General features: G+C 39.9%; 1 protein-coding gene across 2 annotated transcripts in view; it reads right to left on the bottom strand.

The window, feature by feature from the left end:
• The window catches only part of LOC147136227 (cyclic AMP receptor 1), a 103,220-nt gene extending 85,978 nt beyond the window's left edge, over positions 1–17,242 (bottom strand). Inside the window, exons 1-5 of one of the 2 annotated variants that reach the window (XM_086052243.1) lie at positions 17,106–17,242; positions 12,049–12,101; positions 10,446–10,500; positions 8,630–8,686; positions 8,466–8,526 (exon numbers count right to left, since the gene is read on the bottom strand). In XM_086052243.1, the coding sequence (XP_085908369.1) occupies positions 8,466–8,526; positions 8,630–8,686; positions 10,446–10,500; positions 12,049–12,101; positions 17,106–17,111 (232 nt within the window). In that variant the 5' untranslated portion in view covers positions 17,112–17,242. Of the gene's footprint in view, positions 1–8,465; positions 8,527–8,629; positions 8,687–10,445; positions 10,501–12,048; positions 12,102–16,887; positions 17,079–17,105 lie in introns of those variants that run through there. The other variant, XM_086052242.1, reaches the window with a different exon arrangement.
• Positions 17,243–20,106: the final 2,864 nt, after the last annotated feature.

The following is a 20,106-nucleotide window of genomic DNA, read 5'->3' as shown; positions in this document are numbered from 1 at the left end:
ACACGATTGGAATCAAGCGAAAGGCATCAAAACTCGATTCCGATTTTTTTTTCTGGTAAATCTTCATGACAATATAGAGGGGAACGATTTTAACACAAAATGCTAATAAGCACGCCACCTCATTTGTAACTAAAGTGTGGTGCACACATACTGATAATCATGTCAATTTTGAGCACCTTACTAATAAAAGTCAGTAAGATACTGAACCCCCAGTTTCTCCTGATGCTACGTCAATCAGTAGGTGAATAAGCAGACAGTGTTAAAAGCACCGTCCGAACCTCAAAGGTAGAAAAGTGATACATACAAGTGAAAGCCCAAAGTCAGCATAGGTCAGTTTGTCCACTGTCTATTGAAGATTATCCTGACTAATGAGACTGTTGGATGGTGTGTTAAAAACACACGCTCTCCATGATCTGCTTGCAAAATGGTCGTTCCTGACAATCAATATTCAATAGTTATGATTGCAAATCCTTACGAGTGTGATCAACGACAGTTCGGTCAAGCAACGAACTGCTTGATTTTTGATATGGAACGGAACACGATATTCAATTAGGAAGCGACCTGAAGCTTGTGCTGTTTCCATACACAAACAGAGGAGCAACTTGATTGTGTTTCTAAAACATGTTCCCAAGCCATTCACCACAACTAAAACGACAAGGACGTGTATGCAGTTACCTGATTAGGTAACAGTCAGCCTAGCATTTTCTCTGTTTCTATTACTGCTCTTTTTTCTTCTTCCATAATCTCATGCACGATGGCTCCTCGCTGCCTCTTAGAGGTCAATTTTGGTACTATGACAGAAATCTGGTAAAGTGGAGGAGACGCATGATAATCAGTGAAGATGTCGTTGGGTGTGTGGGGTGCTGTGTTTATCATCTTAAACACATCAAACACTAAGCGCAGTAAAATACCTTCATCTCATCTCGATCGGTATTTAAAGTGTGCCACTTTGACAAGACATCTTTAAAATTTGGGGAAATCACAGGGTAAATTGCAAAACAAAAAAAAATCTTTACTTACAATTGAAAAAAAACCCACCTGCTTTACTTCACTGTAGTTCTTCTGTCTAAATAAAAAGAATAATGGTGGTGACTATCTCAGCGACAAAATAAGTATAAAACAGACTACTTCCATTATTGGAAGGGTTGGTATCTGAATAAACCACTTAATAAATAAACACATTGTTCAGCTTTTCGTTAGTTACCAAACACTGAAAAACACATCCACACCTAAACGCTCAGGATAAGCACTCACAATGTTTTTGAGACACCCCACAATGGGGCCTTTGCCGATTTTCATCAAACAGGAGGTAAAATGTTCAAATTCAGCCCTTTTATCCGTACGTATGCCACCTTAGTTGATCACATCACTAGTTATGCTGAATTTTCTCCTCCCGGGAAATTCCGGAGTGTTAAAATCCATGACCTGAACAGTGAGTAAATCTTGTCATTAAGCGCACAACTAGCGATAGTAGCTCCGATGTTGATGTATAAATACAGTACTGTGACAGTTAATACGATATACCAGCGGTAGTCAAATACAAATCTTATAGGGACACAAGTTTTTGTTTTTTTAATGACTCAAAAGGTCAATTTATTGAAGTCAGTCAGGCCGCAATAATACTGAATAATGGTAAAATGATAATGATATAATAATGATAATACTGAAAGGTTCAAAACAAAATATATTATTCATCCAAAACAACAACACGAACTAAATTAAATGTAATTTCCATTTTGATATTAATAAAACCAAACAACTGAAGATAACATAGCATGACGTAGGTCTTGAACACAAAACAGATATAAGAAGAGCGTTAAGAAAAAGAACCACAAGAAAAAAGGAAACATGTATTTGGGCTTCACACTTTGAGTGCGTGTGTTCGTGCGGTTTTCGAAGAGAAAAGGGATAACCAAATACAGATTGGTAATTGAACACAAATGCAATAATAGTCAAATAAGCCCACTTATAAATGATGTCATGGCCCTTGCTGTATTATGATCTTAATCTGAAAGATGAGGTGTACCACTTCCGGTAGCGCAAGTAGCCAATTTAGCGGCTGATATGCAATAACTTTTACTCATAAACATGACGTAAATACACTAATAACTAGGGATGTAATACGTACGTATTAATACGTTTCGGTATGGCATGTTCGGTTCGGTCCACTTATTAGCGCGAGCTTACGCACGGGCGCTATTGACTGTTGCATGCGGGAGAGGAGAGTGGCAGCACAACAGTGAGAGCCAGAGAAGAGCCAGAGCTCGAAGGTCCCCCCCGTACATTGCGGTCTCCTGTTTGAGAACATTTTGGCTGTCCTGTTAAAATCGCCGATGGGGAAAGCTACGTGGTTATGTCCGAAAGTTGCGTGCCGACATTTCTCCGCTGCTCCACTCGCTTGCCGTACGATGCATTCATGAACCTCAGAAACATCACAACTCAGCAACACACCAATCCGACCACAACACAGATAACCCAATTCGTTACAATATGTTGTTGAACATTCAAAAATTTCAATGCCTAAAAAGTGTATACAATTTCCTAAAGACTTTTTAAAGTTACTGTATTTTTTTAATTATAAAAATAGTTTTAATATAGTTAGCAATAATTGTAACTGTTATTGTATGTATTTTTTTCATCACAAAAAGTGTATATATGTATTGTAATGACAACTTGGCTTCAACTTGAATACCTAGATGTGTCATAGGCTGTTGCTGCTGAGTGTTTAAAGATTTCAGTGTCTTAATAATTTACAAAATTAAGAGACCTTTATTGTTAGTGTATTTTTTATTCAGGTGTAATTTCTTAGACTATCACCCGAATGGTTCGCTTTTATTTATTTATTTTTTCGAAAAAAAAAAAAAAGGACAGTTTTTTTTGGACCAAAAACATACCGAACCGAAGTTTCCAAAAAACTGAACCGAACTGAAATGTAATTTAGCGTACCATTACACCCCTACTAATAAGGCATTCTGGGGCATCAAGTAATGGGTAATGCTAACAAGGCACTTGAAGTATACTTGTGTGTCACTACCCAATTTGTCATTGACGCACACAGCCAAACGCAACCTACAATCCGCTCGCTACACATGCTACTGATTGAGTTGCACATTCTACTTCCAGCAACCGTGACCTCACTGCCCATGCACTGGCCACGTGAAGTGGACAGCTGGTATTGGGGGAAAAAAACAAATAACCCTAAAAGCAAGCAATACCAAAGGAATCATACATATTCTTAACAATGAATGACTTTTGGGGACACTTTTACAGGCTGTATCTGTATCATTGCCATGGAAACAAGTCCTAATCTACACATGCCAACACAACCAAAACATAGTGAAGCAAAAGCGTTTTCAACTCAGCTGTGCCAGTCGCCCACCTAGCCGCCAACCTCACATACACAATGAATGAGATGGCTGACAGCTCACTGCGCTGTGCGAAGTGAAGCATGGCAAACGACCGGACGGCTACTCTGAGAACGCCTCATCTCATCAGATCTTGGAAAGGGTAACAGTTCGGGGGTCACAAACAGGCCGCCGGGGTGCCCCAGTGATATACTGTATCAATATTTGGTCCCACCATTAGTCTGCAATGTTGAGAAAACTCACATGATATAGTCATGTTACAGTTTTGTAGCGTTTCCCATTTTTGTGGATGCTATGATACGGCACAGCCCTCGGTGTCTGCTTTTGTGAGTGTAGGGAAATTATCTCTTCATAAAGGAGCGCATACTGTTCACTCCCATGTGTTACACCATCCCCACGGGCGTGGCATTCCTGGCGAGGGTGTGTGAAAACTGCTGAATAGTCGAGTGCCGCATCACCACCCTAATGGCTGCTTTATAGGCTTCCTATGCAAATGTGGAGCACATATGTGCTCCTTTAGCTTGAGAACGTCAGGATATAATGCGCCACTTGTGTGGGAAAGAAACCGACTGGGAGTAAGCAGGAGCAGATATCTTTTGATACAGTGGATCATCCAAAAGTGAGCAAGTTAGAGTTCAACCAAATTTATGTGAAAAAAAAAAATCTGCCTCAAAAGCCAAGCAAAACATCGCATGAGGACGTCAGCAAATTTTAGGAAGATTAAAGCCACACATTTCTGTTTCTTTGGCTTTTTGTGATGCAACCATAGAAGGTTAACAGTGATGATAACCATAAAACAGGAAATGGAACTTATACAACATAGGAACGAGTTTGATTGCTCCATGTATTATGTGCAATAAAGTTCTTTCAATATTTATTATACACACAAATTAATTTCACCTGCTAATCCCAATAGCATGTCGCCGAAAGCATTATGGCTAACGACTAGCATAACCACAGAAGAGAATTGAATTTCCACTATGTCCAAAGTGTCTGTTAGGCATATTCAAAGGGTGTCCATAAAGTCTATTCACAGTGTGACAAAAACCGATGCTAATAAAACTTAAGAACAACTGCTTCAGTTCAAACGAGACACAGTTCAAACTTTCCACTTGTGGAAATTTGAAAGTTAAGAATCTTAAAATGTTAAAACATTACTGTATAGCTGATAATGGTTTTTAAAGGAGACATATTATGGAAAACTGCCTTTTAAATGACTTGGATACAAACAGTATCTCTGGAGTGACTGCTCACCCATCAAGCGTCAATTTACACAACCAAGTAAATCTTTTGTGAGGTATCTTTCCGAAAACGTGTCTGTGCGTGAGCAATTCTGAACTATCAGGCGACAGCTGTAGTCCAGCCCCTATCCTGTCGGATCATCCAAAAGGTAAGCAGAGCTGCTGTGAGTTTTGTTAGCGTCATCCAACATCTGATAAGCAGCGTATATTTGTTTGGTCAGTAAAAATGTTGCTGCGTTGGCAGGTATTTGTCTATGCGCCGCATACACACAGAGTAGTGTTTGAACTTCCTCCACAAGTGTCTAAACAGGCGCTCGCCTTTTTCCCCACACTCTTGATCCCACAAGTCTGCCTGGATTGCAAAACCCAGGCTCCACCTATAGTTGTCACGGTAACAACAGCGGGACTTGCTATTGGCCGAGCAGTATGGCGCGGTCAATCGTCGCTCACTTAAAGCGCAAGTCAACCCAAACATATTTTTTTCAAGAATATGTTCCCAGCAGCCCAACTAGTTGAAACACGACATTCTGATTAATTTTGCGTTTGTGGAATATAAATTAAGCAGAAAAATGGCGAAAAACGAGTGGATTAACACTTGTTCCACAAACGCCATATTTATCAGAATGCCCTGTTTCAACAATTATTCTTGAAAATTATTCTTGAAACAAAAAGTTTGCGTTGACTTCCCCTTTAAGGGCCACCCCTTGAAAATGGGCTAATTAAAACAACAGCCCCAAAATTGTGTGTGTAAAGTTTACTATAATTCTTGATCTTGGATGTAGTTTGACAAAAGCATCTCACAAACATTTTATCAAGACACCTGGAAAACATTTAAAATTGTGAAAAAGAAAAAAATAAATCAGATGGGACAATGTGAGCCTATAACAAACTTACTTTTCAACATTTCCAATGACATTTTTTTTCCAAATTAGATAACCAGATTCCCAGATTGTGCTCGACTGAGCCAAGTTGAGGTTTGCGCTCTAAAAATGAAAGTCGGCAATTAGATTTAAAAAAAACAAAAAAACAAAACAACTGGTCTTGCCAGTGCCAGAGTGATGTCAACACGTGGTGGCAAGCCCCTTGTTCATGGGAATTTTTCCCACTTTGCTTAAAGTGTGATTAGTGAGACAAGTACACTATATTGACATTTAATGCTTCCAATTTTGTGTGGGAACAATTTGGGGAAGGCCCTTTTCAGTTCCAGCATTGCTGTGGCGTGACATTGACGTTGCAGAAATTCCCAAACATGCACGCCAAAGGTTTTCTCAGTAGAGTTAAAGCTATAATAAGTGCACAACGGAGACCTAATGCATGTTTTCACAGGTCCTGTAGGAGTAATTATCAGGTGTCACATTAGTTTTTTTCTACTGACAATTACAGTAGGGCGGTAAATTGAGTGGTATCCAATCAGGACAGGATCTCTGCTTGATCATTCCAAACCATCAAGAAGTCCTGTTATATGAAATTCTGTATTTTCTGACAAGCCTGGATGCTTTTTATCAGAGATGGGCATCAAGTTCAAATGTCATCCGTCCGGGATGGGACCAAGGACAGAGGGAGGAGAAGTTTTTTAAAAAAAAAAAAAGACGGACAAAGCAAGGACGGAAGTGGGATTTCATCCGTCCCGGGTTCTTTTAAATCATTCACTGCCATTGACAAATGTACTTGTCTTTTCACAGTCCACTAATACAATCCCAGGATTTTATTAATATTTTTTTCAAATGTTTTCAAACGCTAGGGTAAAAGAGGGTCTGAAAATGTCTGGCAGTGAATGAGTTAAGAAGCAAGACCACTGTTCTCTTCTGCGATACCACGAAACCGCCTTTATTGACTGCCTGCCACAGCTCTCCAATGTGCGTTCCCTGCAGTAATATTGTACTCAAGGATTAGTCTGCCCTTTAGTGGTTCAACACATATAATACCATGTCTTACCCCACAGGACGCCACTGACGACTGACAGAAGCACGCCCCAGTCTGTCTTGCGTGTGTAATCCGGGATAAGGTATGTATGGGGCGTAGGGAAAAAGGTGGAAAGAAATTTTATTTTGTTAACTAAGTGTTAACATTTAGTACACACCTTTTCCCTTCGCATGCGAAGTTGCGAAGTATGTCCTTGTCTGGGACATCTCTAGAGCGTAAAAATCTCCTGCCAGCGCCGCGGTAGACTTAAAGCTACGACCCGGAAGTGGAAGTCTTTCGTTCTTCCCCTAAAATAACATTGTGTTATTTTGCAATAATTATTTTATTGCAAATAAATGTATGAAGAAATAAATAACATAAATAAATAAATAATACATTTACTGCGGACTGACGGAATGTAAGGACAGAAGCGCTTTAAAAGGACGAGGACGATTATTTTTATGAATAAGAAGAGGGACAATGATGGAAGGGTGCCTAGGTCGCGGACGGAGGACGGACCAGCAAAGCAGGCTAAAGTGCCCATCTCTGCCTATTACGTTGTGTTAGTGTATGAGATAATGCAACGGTGTGCCATCAGAGTCAGGAAGGCCTTTTCTGCTGGCCTAAACACTATCAGAAGCACTGACCTACATTACGACCTTGTTCCATGAAAAAAATCATAATTATAAAATGGACAGATGGATATTCCCAGCAGTCTATTCTCTTTATTTCATAGCATTTCTCTTGGCTGCATTGCTTCCAGAATAATGTTAAACTGTTTGTTCAATTAGATATCAGCCAGGACCTTATCTACCGTGAGCCTTCAGAATCAGTAGTGCAGCCGATGTAATTTTAACTATATTAGTAAGGGGACGGTTTCCTTAAATCAAACCAGAATTTGAATTCGTCCTCACAGGGCATGACGTCGGCATTTTTCCGTCCTCTGAGGCTGGTGAGAGCGAACACATCTATACACATTTCCAGAAATGAATACATTTAATAATCAGTATCTCTACTGATTATGATGTATTTTTTCATGTTTTTGTCATATGATTAGATAAATATTGATGCTGAACTGTGCCGGATGATAGATGTAGCACTGTTGTATCCTGATACATATGTGGTATCAAGACGTAGATTAAGTCGTTAAAGTCCCCACTATAGACCAGGTACCAAATGCAAGACCCGCCACTGAGACAATGGTTACATCAGACATGACACTTTACCACGAATGGTTTCTGTTAACATTTAAAGGGGACATTCAGGTACATGCACATGCACATTTACAGCGCAATTTTTTCTTTTTTTTTGGGCTTCTTTACTTTGCCTTTTAGCAGTGCCACGGCAGCAGAGTACCAGTGACGATAGAGGGGAAATTTGATGATTAAAATAGAAACAGAAATGGAACTTGTTTTTTTTTTTTTTAACATCAGCAGTGGCATAGCGATGAGTACAACATGCCTACAAGAAAAACTGAAATGTATGAAAAATAAAATACCCACACAGTTGGTCATTTGGTACACAAATCTCTGTCCTGGCTGCTCAATACAATATGGTGAATGATACGAAGAATACAACGCAAACTGATCTTGTACTCTCCCTCCTTCATCAAAGGTTGAGTTTGCATTTTATTGTGCATCCACCCATCCATTTTCTAGGACGCTAATCCTCATTAGTGCCACGGGGTGAGCTGAAGCCAATTCAGCCGACTTTGGGCGAGGGGCGGTGTACACCCTGAACTCGTCGTCAGCCAATGATTGTTTTACATATCATTATCAGCGGTTCATGTCTTTTTCCACTTGTGCAACAGCTGTGAATGCTACTTGTGCCAGTCCAATTAGTCTTTTTTTTTTTTTAATGCAATCAGTATGACTCTGGAACATATGTCTATTTCTGTTACTTCCTGTGGGAAAAAGACAAAATGGAAGTCTACCGGCATCCTGGAGCTTTATCTTACCAAAGTATGTTAGCCACCAGGCCTGGAAGTCACAGAGAGATCCCTCGGGGTGGGATTCACCCTATAAAGAGTGGGGAAAAAAACATTAAAGTGCGCATAGAGGGGGGGATTCATGAACAACTGTGTGTGTGTGTGTGTTTATTATAAATAGCTGAGAAACTGACCATGACATATGCTAGGCTGTCAAAAAAGGCGGCGACAGTCAGGCTGAGAATCATCTTCTGTGACAAAATAAACGACAAAATGAGTCTCATGTGCACGTCGGTCGTAAGAAGCACTGTCAACACTGCTTTCCAAAGACCAATCAGAGTGAAGCTAATTACAACACAATGCTCGGGGAGCCGCTTGCGTTATCTGGCCCTCAAAATAGTTGCACCAAATTGGCAGAGGTAGAAAGGGGCTTCAGTCCCCAAGAATTTGGCAACGGACAAAAGGGCGACGCGGGAAATGATGGCAGACAAAAGCAAAACAGGATATTCGGTCATTCCGAGCCACGTCGGAGGAGAGTCTCCTCATTTTCCCTCCGCCGCACGCTGAAATCATTTGGTTGCGTGATTACAATAATCGACAGCTTTAAGCAGGCTTCGCACGCACGGCTGGCGGGGGCCCAGCGGAGAGTCAGGCACGCAAATAAACACGAGCTTTCATCAATACGCGTCCAACGGCGACCTTCGCCAAGGCTGCCGGATGGGAACGGGGGGAGGAAACAAGCTCAGCAGGGCCAGAGAGCACTAAAGACTATTGACTGACGGATAACCTTTGCAAGGAGATGGAAGCGGGGGAGGAGGGGGAGGAGGAGGAGGAGGAGGAGAAGGAGAAGGAGGAGGAGGAGGAGGAGGAGGAGGAGGCTACTTGGTGACCTAGTCCGGAGGTAAGAGGATCTACCCTGAGCGCATGTTAAGCTGTCATTTTACCTCAGATTACCAGGATGACTTTGGAGAGCGGCTCAACCTGACAAACCTTCCCGCAGCGCCGCACACAAAAACATGGCAACCGCAAAACTATGGCGGGTAAAACTCACTACATTTCCATAAATATAGGCTTTGTCTTATGTAATCTTTTATACAAATAAACACCTTCTCTTCCATAGGGGCCTCCTCTTTTCTGTCATTTCAATCGTAGATGGGCAGTACAGAGAAAAAAAAAGCAAGCTAACATAAGATGAGCATAATGCAACAGCACACAGTTATTCAATGAACTCAAATTAAGTTAAACTGTCCATGTTAAGTTTAAGTTACCATATTAACATTGGCAGACCTGTATGTAATTAGCATACAAACACATCTATTTACGTAACAAGTCAAAGACGTAAATGAAATTCACGTCAAGTTTAAATCTCATTTTACCGCAGTTGGCAATGAAAAAAAAAAAAAACAGCAAGCTAACGTGAGCAAAACGTTGCATAATTAGCACACGACTGCGCGTCGGATAAGTCACAATAGTTCTTATCAAGTTGATTTTCATGCAAGGTTACAGACAGCATGAGAAAAAAATGTTAATTGGCACACTAATACAATGGTACCTTGACTTACGAGTTTATTTCATTCCGTGACGAAACCATGATACACAAACTGCTTAATTCTTTACATTCTATTTAGTTGTTCCTGCTTGATTTTCTAATGAAGCACGATAATATGGATTGCCATTATTTAAAATCTTTTTTTTTTTTTTATTGTGGGGCTGTAATAGCAGCACTGTATGAGGACACGCAATCAACAGAATTTAATATACACGCACTCAAGACAAATGGAAAGCATTGCATTGAGGAGAGAGCGGGTGGTATGCGGATGGGGGGGGGGGGAGAAGGGCTACAGGTCGTTATCGCGGAACAACCACCAGTCAATTAACCCCGCGCGTGTGATTAATCTCCTCATTTAACTGGGCTCAATCACGCCCAAGGATTTGTCAGGACTAATTGAGCACATCTGCTGTGGCAATGACGCCAAACACAAACGTAAATAAGAAGACAGGCCACTTCACCTGTGCCAAGGAGTGGTAGCGGCGCAGCAGCCAGATGACAAAGAGCATGAACATGCTGTGGAGAAAGGGGCGGAAACAAAGGGACAATGAATACATCGCAGTAATAAACAAAATGTGTTGGACAGAAGCGCCATGGTAACGTGTTAAAAGAATGTTTTATGTAACACCTTTGTTAAACTGAGACACTCCCCGGGCACAATATTAGGTACACCATCACAATATAAGGAGCTGTATGACAAATTGCAAGCGTTATTGATTAGGTTACGTAGTTATCAAATTTATTGATTTTTTTTTATTCTGATTATTTTTCAAGAATTAAAATGTGGATAACAAATATCAAAGTAAAACAAGTACTGTAAAATATCGTGAATAATAATTTTTTGGAAAAAAAAAAAAAAGAAAAAAAAAGAGACCCCAAATCAAGGGGGTATTATACAGGGGGCTTAATACGAAAAAAATAAAATAAAAAATAGAATTACTGATTTATCGCACATTTCATACACAACGCAAGTTCTGCTTCAAATACTGTAATTAGAAGTACAAAGACAAGACTAAAATTATTAAAAGAACGTACAGTGCAAGAACAAGATTTTCAAAAACATGATTTTGAAAATACTTTGAAAGCCCTTAATCATAGGTATGGAATAAGAGCATAATTTTTTAACGTATATTTAAAAGCATTTACCCATTTTCTATTCATTCATATTATTCACTCTGACAATAAAGCATACCGGCAAATCGGGGCATCGTATTATATATAAGTACAGAGGGGAAAAAATGCTTTTTAAGGGTGATCTTTTTGGGAGGGGTTATAATACACAGACGGGTGGGTGTTATTCACGGGATTTTATGGTATAAAAAATGCCAATGGAAAGCATGTACCACCAAATTGGGTTTCTTAATCTTTGATTTGGACTTTTTGTTAAATTTCGGATAAAACAAAGCTTGTGTAAAAATGTATACATGATTTCACTGGACAACATCTAAAGCAAAGCAAAATGTTTTCTTTGTATTCAAATTAATAAGCTTTGGATGCATGAAATGTATACATATACAGAGACCCCTGCTGTTCTCAGGGGATAGAGACCAGGCCGGCACCAAAAAACCACAAAGTCTGTGTATAATTGACAGCCCATACAATTTAAAGTATCTATTTATTTTAACCCAATCCCACCAATAAGCGTTCTCTACAAAGAATGGAGTTGGCTAAAATAAATAAATACAAAATTAAAGAAGAGTAACGTTTCAGTACAGAAATTGAAAAACTAAGAAATAGTTCTAACTATGAAGCGGTATAGTTACAGTTACACCACAATATTAATAAAACATATTGTTAAAAGAATACCTCATAAACTGAATGTTATTATTTTTGTAAAGGCACATCACGTGAAACAGAAATGTATTGGATCACATTAGATTGTGGAGGTGTACCTCATGTTGTGGCCTGTGGATGGATGATATATATATTTTTAAAAAGGGGATTTTTCTTTTCATGAATTTATCTGTTAACCATGCTCGGCTATGAAGAGTTCCGCTGTAACTACCACACCAAATAAAGGTCACCGAGAGGAATCATTGAGAGGTAATTTAAAGTAATATTCACCATCCCACCAATGAGAACGTTCCCGTGGCTCTTTTCACAGTTAATATCACCGCCTGGAAATGAGAAGCAATTAGTTATTATGAGACTCTGACTATAAATAAAGTGTGCAAGCTTGCGCTTAAGTGATCATAACCTCAGAGGTTGCAAATGAGAACATTTGTCCAAAACAATAACAAAAGAATGTGCAAAATGATTTTAAGTTAGCAGAATGTTTTCAGTAAAAACCAAACACAAACTGTGTCCGCGAGCATTTCCGTCACAGTCCTACAACTCAAGAAAGCTCCTGCTGAAACCAATTTAAACATTTTCGAATGTTGTTCATAATAACGAGAGAACTGTTACTGGTTATGCACATTCGTCACTTCCTGTTCTGGCCCTGTGTGCCGATTCGCTAGCTAACAGCCAATCAGAGTGACCAAGTGTCATGACTTACAACGCCGATTCAACAAGCTGAAATGCCCATCAGGCGCTTCCAAAGAGGATGAGATGTTACGACGGTCAATCGGACGGCAAAATCCGACCCCCCGACGCTTATCGGCATCAGATTGGTCTATCTAGGCCTATACAAATACAAAATCAAATCTTTCCCACACAGATTCCGTTCGCTTGACTTTTCACATTCAGTTTTGCAAATAAAAATTCAAATCTTCTCAATACAAATTCAGTTTGTGAGACAAACATCCGGGTACTTGAGGAAGACCAATCGATTGCAAAACACAGAGCTCCTCTTTGACCAATCGGCACCTTCGTTTTGAGCATGTGACAAATGTCATCTCCGAAGCGGCTCTTAACCGTGACAATTTTTTTTGTCTTTGTTGTACAAACCATTGGGTCTGGGAGGGATGCAAAGGTGTTTCCTTTCAAATTTAGGAAAGCACAGTGTATATTTTGCAAAGTATCAAAACAAAGCCCCGTAGTCAGTACGTTTCGATTTCGGTTTTGTTTTTTTTTGTTTTTTAAAACAATAACATCGGGATGTGACAACGGACTCGTTTCCGCTATTTTTCATCAGGTGATTTTTGTGTGATCACGTCACGCAAGTGTGTTCTAAACGCCTCTCCGAAAAATTTGCTCTGCTTTGTTAAAAATGAGCATTCTCCTTCTATATTTAGATACGACGTACAGCGGAATCTCCTGTCACCTCATTTTCAATTTGATGATTTTCATGTAGTATTCGATGTTTATCGCACGCAGGGCAGGATAACTCATCGTTGACTGTACAAAACGTGTTGAAAGCTAGCTGCAACATTTATATCGAACACACTAAATAATTTTGAGGTATCTGGGAACATGCAGATGACGTGTCATCAAATTTGAGAAGAAGAAAATTGTATACAGAAGAAAATTCTACACTACAGTAAATGTTGTGTCGCCTAACTTTGAATGGGGCGGGGGGGTGCAGGGGAGCCGTCTACCGGGATAAGCTAGCCGTCTGTTGCCAGGATGGTGTGGGATTCTCCAGTAGTCAAACAAACAACAGGCAGACGGGGTTCGCACTGCAGAAATGGCTTTTATGGCACACATTCCCTATGCTTATCAAGACTCAAAATGCTTCTCTTTGCTATTACTTGTCCCTAAACAGACACTCAGTCACAGGCCTTTCTATTCATGAATTAAGTTACCGACATCGTTGCCCGATTTTTGAAGCCTTTAAAATGTCATAACTTCCTTAACACTTAATCTATTGAAAAAATTACGTTTTGTTTCTTTATTCCAGCTCTTTTCGGCGACGTTGGTCTTGCTGGGAAAAAAATTCGATTTTGATTTTCTTGTCACGTCACGAAATAACTTCACGGCCGTATTGAGCTCGATGCCTTATGCATTACTGACACCTCGGGGTTGAAACACGCACAGCACGTAACGATAGCCAGTGGGGGCTCATCCCAGGTCTTTTAATTTCACACAGGATTTCAAAATTAACAGCTAATCTTCTCTTTCATATTGACAAGTAAATTTGTCAATGTCAGTGAATGAGTTAAATATAAGACACTACAGCAAAACAGGAAAGGGGAAATATCTCCCAATACTTGATAAACAATTTACTTATAGGTGCACCAAATGCATTTTTGTCAATAGCAGCATAATTACTGCAACCCCTTTATTAATGAAAAAAAACCAGCTCTTGTAAGTGTATTAAATTTGCTATATGAATAAAGCTGCCTTAGCATGGCATAAAACTCAAGAAGGCCGTGACATGTTACCAGCCTGGAATTGAACTGACCAATTAAGACGAGTGTTTGTGCATAACAACTAGAAAATACACAATAAAATAAACCACTGGATTCACACACATTTACAACAAACACTAAACAACAAATTGAGACAATGAGGTCATTTTTTTATAACATAAAGCCCAAGAAGGCTGTGCGACTACATGCGTGAAAGTGATCTGATCAACTGATAACGTTGTTTGTCCATAGCAACGAGAGAGTTCACAATAAAGGTCATTGCATTAAAGGAGAGCATGTTTTAGCCACATTTACATGCTTAGGTGACCTATTTCAAACACTCATAAAATTGAAGAGGGCTAGCTTGTGACATGCTATCAGCCCGCCAACTGTTCTAACCAATTAAGAAGAGTGTTTGTGCATAACAACTAGAGAATGCATGATAAAAGGATTCCTTCAATTCAGGCAAATATGTTTACAGCAAACACTAAACAAACGCAGTCTAACCTTTACTTTACATGCCTACGTAGCTTATTTTGACAGGTCATTAGAATCAGCCTGAAACTGATCTGATAACAACCACGAGAGACAGACAAGCATGTTTGACATGCGAACGCAGGAATGACGAGAATGAGAATGTGCGCGCTTGGCCGGAAATGAAAGGCGCCAGCAGCAGTCTTGCATTTTAAAAAACGCAAATATCTGCATGATCACGTGTGCTACGTTGCTGCTTTGGCCTTTTCCACAGAGCCATTATCATTCAATCTAACAACACCATGGCAGGCAAAGGAGAAAATAAGAAAGCTATTGGCCCAAAATGACCATATTTCTACCTCTTATACAGTAGATGCCATGTGCTAATTAGTCGCTGTTATCCACTTCAGGACAAATAAATGACTGTCAAATAGACACCCCAAATGGGTAGTAAGTGTACTTACTGTATCTCAGTTCATGGATGCTATCATTCACACACAGACGAGAGTTAACTGTTGAGCCCATTTGAATTCTGTTGCTAACCAAAACAGCAGCAACTAAAGAATGTAAACAGTCTCTCAGATTGTCCCTGCATCTTTCATCTTTCATGAAGATTCAAGCAGCTTGACAGGAGGTTGCTCCAAACCTAACAATTTTAACAGTTTATACGGTATCCCGTATATCATTTATTTTGCCCGCTTTTGTTGGCATTTAACTGCACTTTATCACAACACAGTAGTCATTTTAATTTTCTTTTAAATCCTAACATGACTCTAACAGCAACATTGTTTCTTTAATCTAAAATGACCCCAAACTGTAACAAATAAAAACCCCTCCCACCTGTCACTGTTTGCAAAAAGGCCATCCATCCATTTGCCATACCTATTGTAATGATTAGCATTGATGATAACTGGAGCCAATCCCAGCGGACTTGGGCAAGAGGAGAGGTGCACCCTGAACATTCTCAGCATTTAGATTGATCAACAATTTGGAAAAATAACAATCACACATGCGGACTGCCCAATAGCATGGATTTGAAATTTCCCAAACTATGAGGGGATAAGATGAAAGGATAACAACATGGAGGAACAAATTATAGGAGGTTTCGGCCCGACACAACGATAGACAAAAGCAACCATTCAGATACAGGCAATTGCGAGCAGTGGATCAACCTAACATGCATTTTTGGAAGCCGGAGTTCCAAGAGAAAACTCATGCAAGCACGGCGAGAGCATGCAAATTCCACACAAGAAGGCCAAAGCCGAGATTCGAAAGCTGCACCTTAGAACTGTAAGGCAGAGGTGCTTACCATTAGTCCGCTGTGCTACATCTGACAGAATATTAATCAACTTTATTTAAAAAATAAAATAAAATAAACAAATTTAAAAAAAACTATGGCAAGCAAATACAGTACTGTACTGCTGAGTAAACCAACATCTAAGGATAATGTATAAGTAAGTACAGTTTTTGTGATGTTTTTAAATAGTGAAACAATTCTCTCTTAAAAAAACATAATTTTCATTATTAAAAATGCAGACAAGGCGTTTTGAGGTAGCAACCAGCTTGACCAATTCATTCACCTGACATGAGTCAACATGAGGCTCGACAGACTGAATGATTTGTTTACCCTCTTTGAGTGGATATGCTGGTAAATCATTAGTCTGCGGGAAACTAAAAAGGAGTGTATTGGTGAATCTCTGCACTTCAAACCAACTGTAATAAGCAAGTCTTGATAATAAAGGGTCATCCTGTACTCACGTTGCCCTCCTCTCCACTCTACTGAGTTCACGTTATCGTTTAGAGCAGATAAGGTGTTATTAGCTCTTACCACAATCTTGCCAAAACAAATAAGTTGCTTCCAGCAAGCATGGCTGGAGTTCACGTCAGGGGAGAGAAAACGTGTTGCCCGAGTAAAAGTTGAGCATGTAAAGCAATAAATAAGCTACTAATAAAGGAAGGTAATGTGTGTTTTAATTAACAAGCGTGCAAGTGTGTTAACAACCTACTTGCATGGCCGTGTCTAATTGTATTGCTGTTTGTGTTTGTGCTGTTTATCAACCTACTCAAACAACCTCCATATTAATAACTGCTGTTATTAAACTGTTGTCAGTGTTGCCATTGCTGGCGAAGGCACCGAATTAGCGGCATGATGCTAACGAGCTAACTGTCAGAGACTGAACCAACATACGCTACTTACGCATCGGTAGTCCTCTGAATGCGTGTTAAACAACACGCAGCGAGAGTCATTAATGGCGGATTTTATATTCGGACTGTCCATTTCGCCTCGCTTGCGTTTATTGACAAAAAAAGAAAGAGCTTAGATTTGTTTGGGTTTTGGCTGCTCATCGCACACCATTTCCTGGTCTACGGCACGCGCGAAGGTTAAAAAATAAATAAATAAATAAAAATGCACACCATCATTATCTACGTTTTCAATCGGTGATGTTATTCTCTGTTACCCAGCACGTATTTGCTCTTTGTTGCATCAAGTGCATGAACACGAGGAACCTGTCTATAAATAGGAGTACTTCCAATAATGACATGATGCTTTCAAGTGCCAGGTAGTTAAGAGTTGGCCGGCCCCTGCAACCTCTCTCTGGTATTCCCCCTTCCAGTCACGATGGCGCTATCTCCAGATGCCGAGGAATCATAAACAAGCCAGCTCATTCACAGTCAAATGTAGCAATGCATGTGACCTTTGTCCCAAACGGTGGCATCTGTGAGTGAAAAACATTGAGAATAAGAGAAGAGGATGAAATGTCACACACAGGGTGTGTCCGCTGGAAGTGTCTAAAGGCCATTTGCCCTCTTCGGGTGGAGGAATAATAACTACTGATGTTTTTGTTGTTTTATGTTTTGTTTTTTTGTTTTTTTTGGGGGGGCGGGGGAATGCATGCTTTGCTATTTGATGTGTTGCACAAGAATGAGTATGACAATGTTGCAGGATGATTAAATAGCAACACAATGGATGTGGGGATCATGTCAAAAGAAATACATTCGACCAAAAATAGCAAATGCCGTTGAACACATTTTCTTCCCATAGGAAATAATACAAAAATTCTTTATAAACTGCACTTTTTTAAACTAACTCAAACTTCTAACAGTCGTACATTTTTTAAGTGTAAAAATAAGTTAATTACAGTCTGATTAAATCAAAATACAGTAAAACTGCTCATCCTTTGAGGACACTTGATGAAGGTGAAGCATTAAGGCAGTAAATGAATCACACTTTTTAGTTGTAATAACTCATACAAGTGGAGGGGAAAATGAGTTCATCGCTGTCAAGTAAAACTAACTCACCCTTCTTCCATGTTATTCAGAGTACATAAAACTAAAACTAAATTATAGATTGAAGACTCACCGCTAAAGGATGGAGACAAGTACCTAGGAGGTGAGTATCTTCACATTAACACTAAACAGACTTAGCGGTGTGCCTTGCTTTCATCTTTTATTATAAATGTTGACGTAGAGTCACTTCAGCCATATGGTGCTGAGTAGGCAGGACAGAGACATGTGCACACGTGAAAACAGTTGGATAAAAAATAATTCACACTGGATCAAAAAGGAACCAACCCACTAGTTTGGTCAATGTTACTCAACTTTCACTTACAGTAACATTTTTGGAGTTTTTTTGTGCAAACAACTCAGAATGTTGGGTCACATTGACCCAAATAGTGGGTGGGTCCCTTTTTGACCCAAATAGGCTTATGTTTGACTGTTTTTGGACTCTAGGGTGCGATAAATCACATTTCCCGTTCTAGGGTTATCATCACTCTTGTCCAAACACATTTGTAGCATTAATAGTTGAGGCGCTCGCTTAGCCGAATTTGACGCTATTTTTTTTTTTTTTAGAATTTGGTGTTGGATTAGGAATTGTACTACCTCGGGTAATGGTTGTCCCAATTTACAGGCAAAGCTAAGGGGCTGACAAGCCTTATTTCAATACAAAAACACACACCGCACAAGAAACAAGGTATCAAAGAAGCTGCCTCGGATAAAAAGCGTCCAGAGCTTAGCATTAGACAACGGCGATGTGCACAACGGAACTCACAGGATGAACAAAAGGATCTGACACAGATTGAAAGAAACCAATTAACTAGGTACAACAACACTAATGGCACACAACAAAGACACAGGTTGAGAGAACACAAGGGATGGCAGGGAGTCGATTGGACAGGAGACAAGAAGGCCAACAGGCCTGATTAGACTGATGAGGAACGAGGTAAAATGCAGACGTATGGGAAAATGGTCAGAGCTTGGTAGAGTAGCCAAAATTTTACTCTAGTGTGACTCAAGTAAAAAATAAGTATTCAATTACTTGAGTAAGCATTCAGCAAAAAAAAAAACAAAAAACTAATCAAGTAACTTCTGATTTAATTTTCAAATAGCACATTAACGTCAACCAGACACAAATGTAAAATACTAATGTTCAAATCCAATTACCCAACAATATCACTTTAAAACATTTTATTTTTACAAAAAAAGAATTAGGCCAAATTCAGCCACAAGAAATTATCTACAATTCATTTCCTTTGCTAAAACAGTGGCTTTACCAGGCAGAGATGATTTATTTCCGTTTTATATCATTTGATTACATTGAACTTCAACAAGTAGATTCAACCGCATTTATTAGCAATGCTGACGCCTGTTTCATTATTCAAAAATGTTAGTTCTGCCACCTTACATTATCTTCATTTTTAGTCCTCTGCATACAATGCAGGATTGCTTTTTCGCTCTGCTCCTTTTGAATGCGCACAACACTTTTTACAGCTAAAACACCAACGGGTTTGGCTGGGTTTGTATTTACATGCAGTGAATGGCACACTGGTTTTATTTTGCAAAAGCATACCAAGACCGCCTCTTGTATGTTTCTGAAGTTCCAATAAGTGTGTTTGAATACTGAAGTGTCGACCAAAATCTTTTTTCATAGTCCATACATTCATCCATCCATTATCTATACCGCTTATCCTCACAAGGGTCGCAGGCGCGCTGGAGCCTATCCCAGCTGTCAACGGGCAGTAGGCGGGGGACACCCTGAATTGGTTGCCAGCCAATCGCAGGGTACACAGAGACAAACAAACATCCGCACTCACAATCACACCTAGGGGCAATTTAGAGTGTCCAATCAACTTACCATGCATGTTTTTGGAATGTGGGAGGAAACCGGAGTACCCGAAGGAAACCCACGCAGGCACGGGGAGAACATGCAAACTCCACACAGGGAGGCCGAAGCCGGGATCGAACCCACGACCTCTGAACTGTGAGGTGGACGTGCTAACCAGTCACCCACCGTGCCACCCTAGTCCGAGTGGCCCCTTGATTAATTTAAATACAAAACAAACAAAACACTGGCTGGCGACCAGTTCGGGGTGTAGTCTGCCTTCGCCCATTGACGGCTGGGATAGGCTCCAGCAAC

This window comes from Filicampus tigris, chromosome 14, assembly GCF_054856515.1.
Source record: "Filicampus tigris isolate MCC_2025a chromosome 14, RoL_Ftig_1.0, whole genome shotgun sequence".
Lineage (NCBI taxonomy): Eukaryota > Metazoa > Chordata > Actinopteri > Syngnathiformes > Syngnathidae > Filicampus > Filicampus tigris.
Note: the sequence above shows the minus strand (reverse complement) of the source record. Positions and strands in the feature narration are given on the sequence as shown.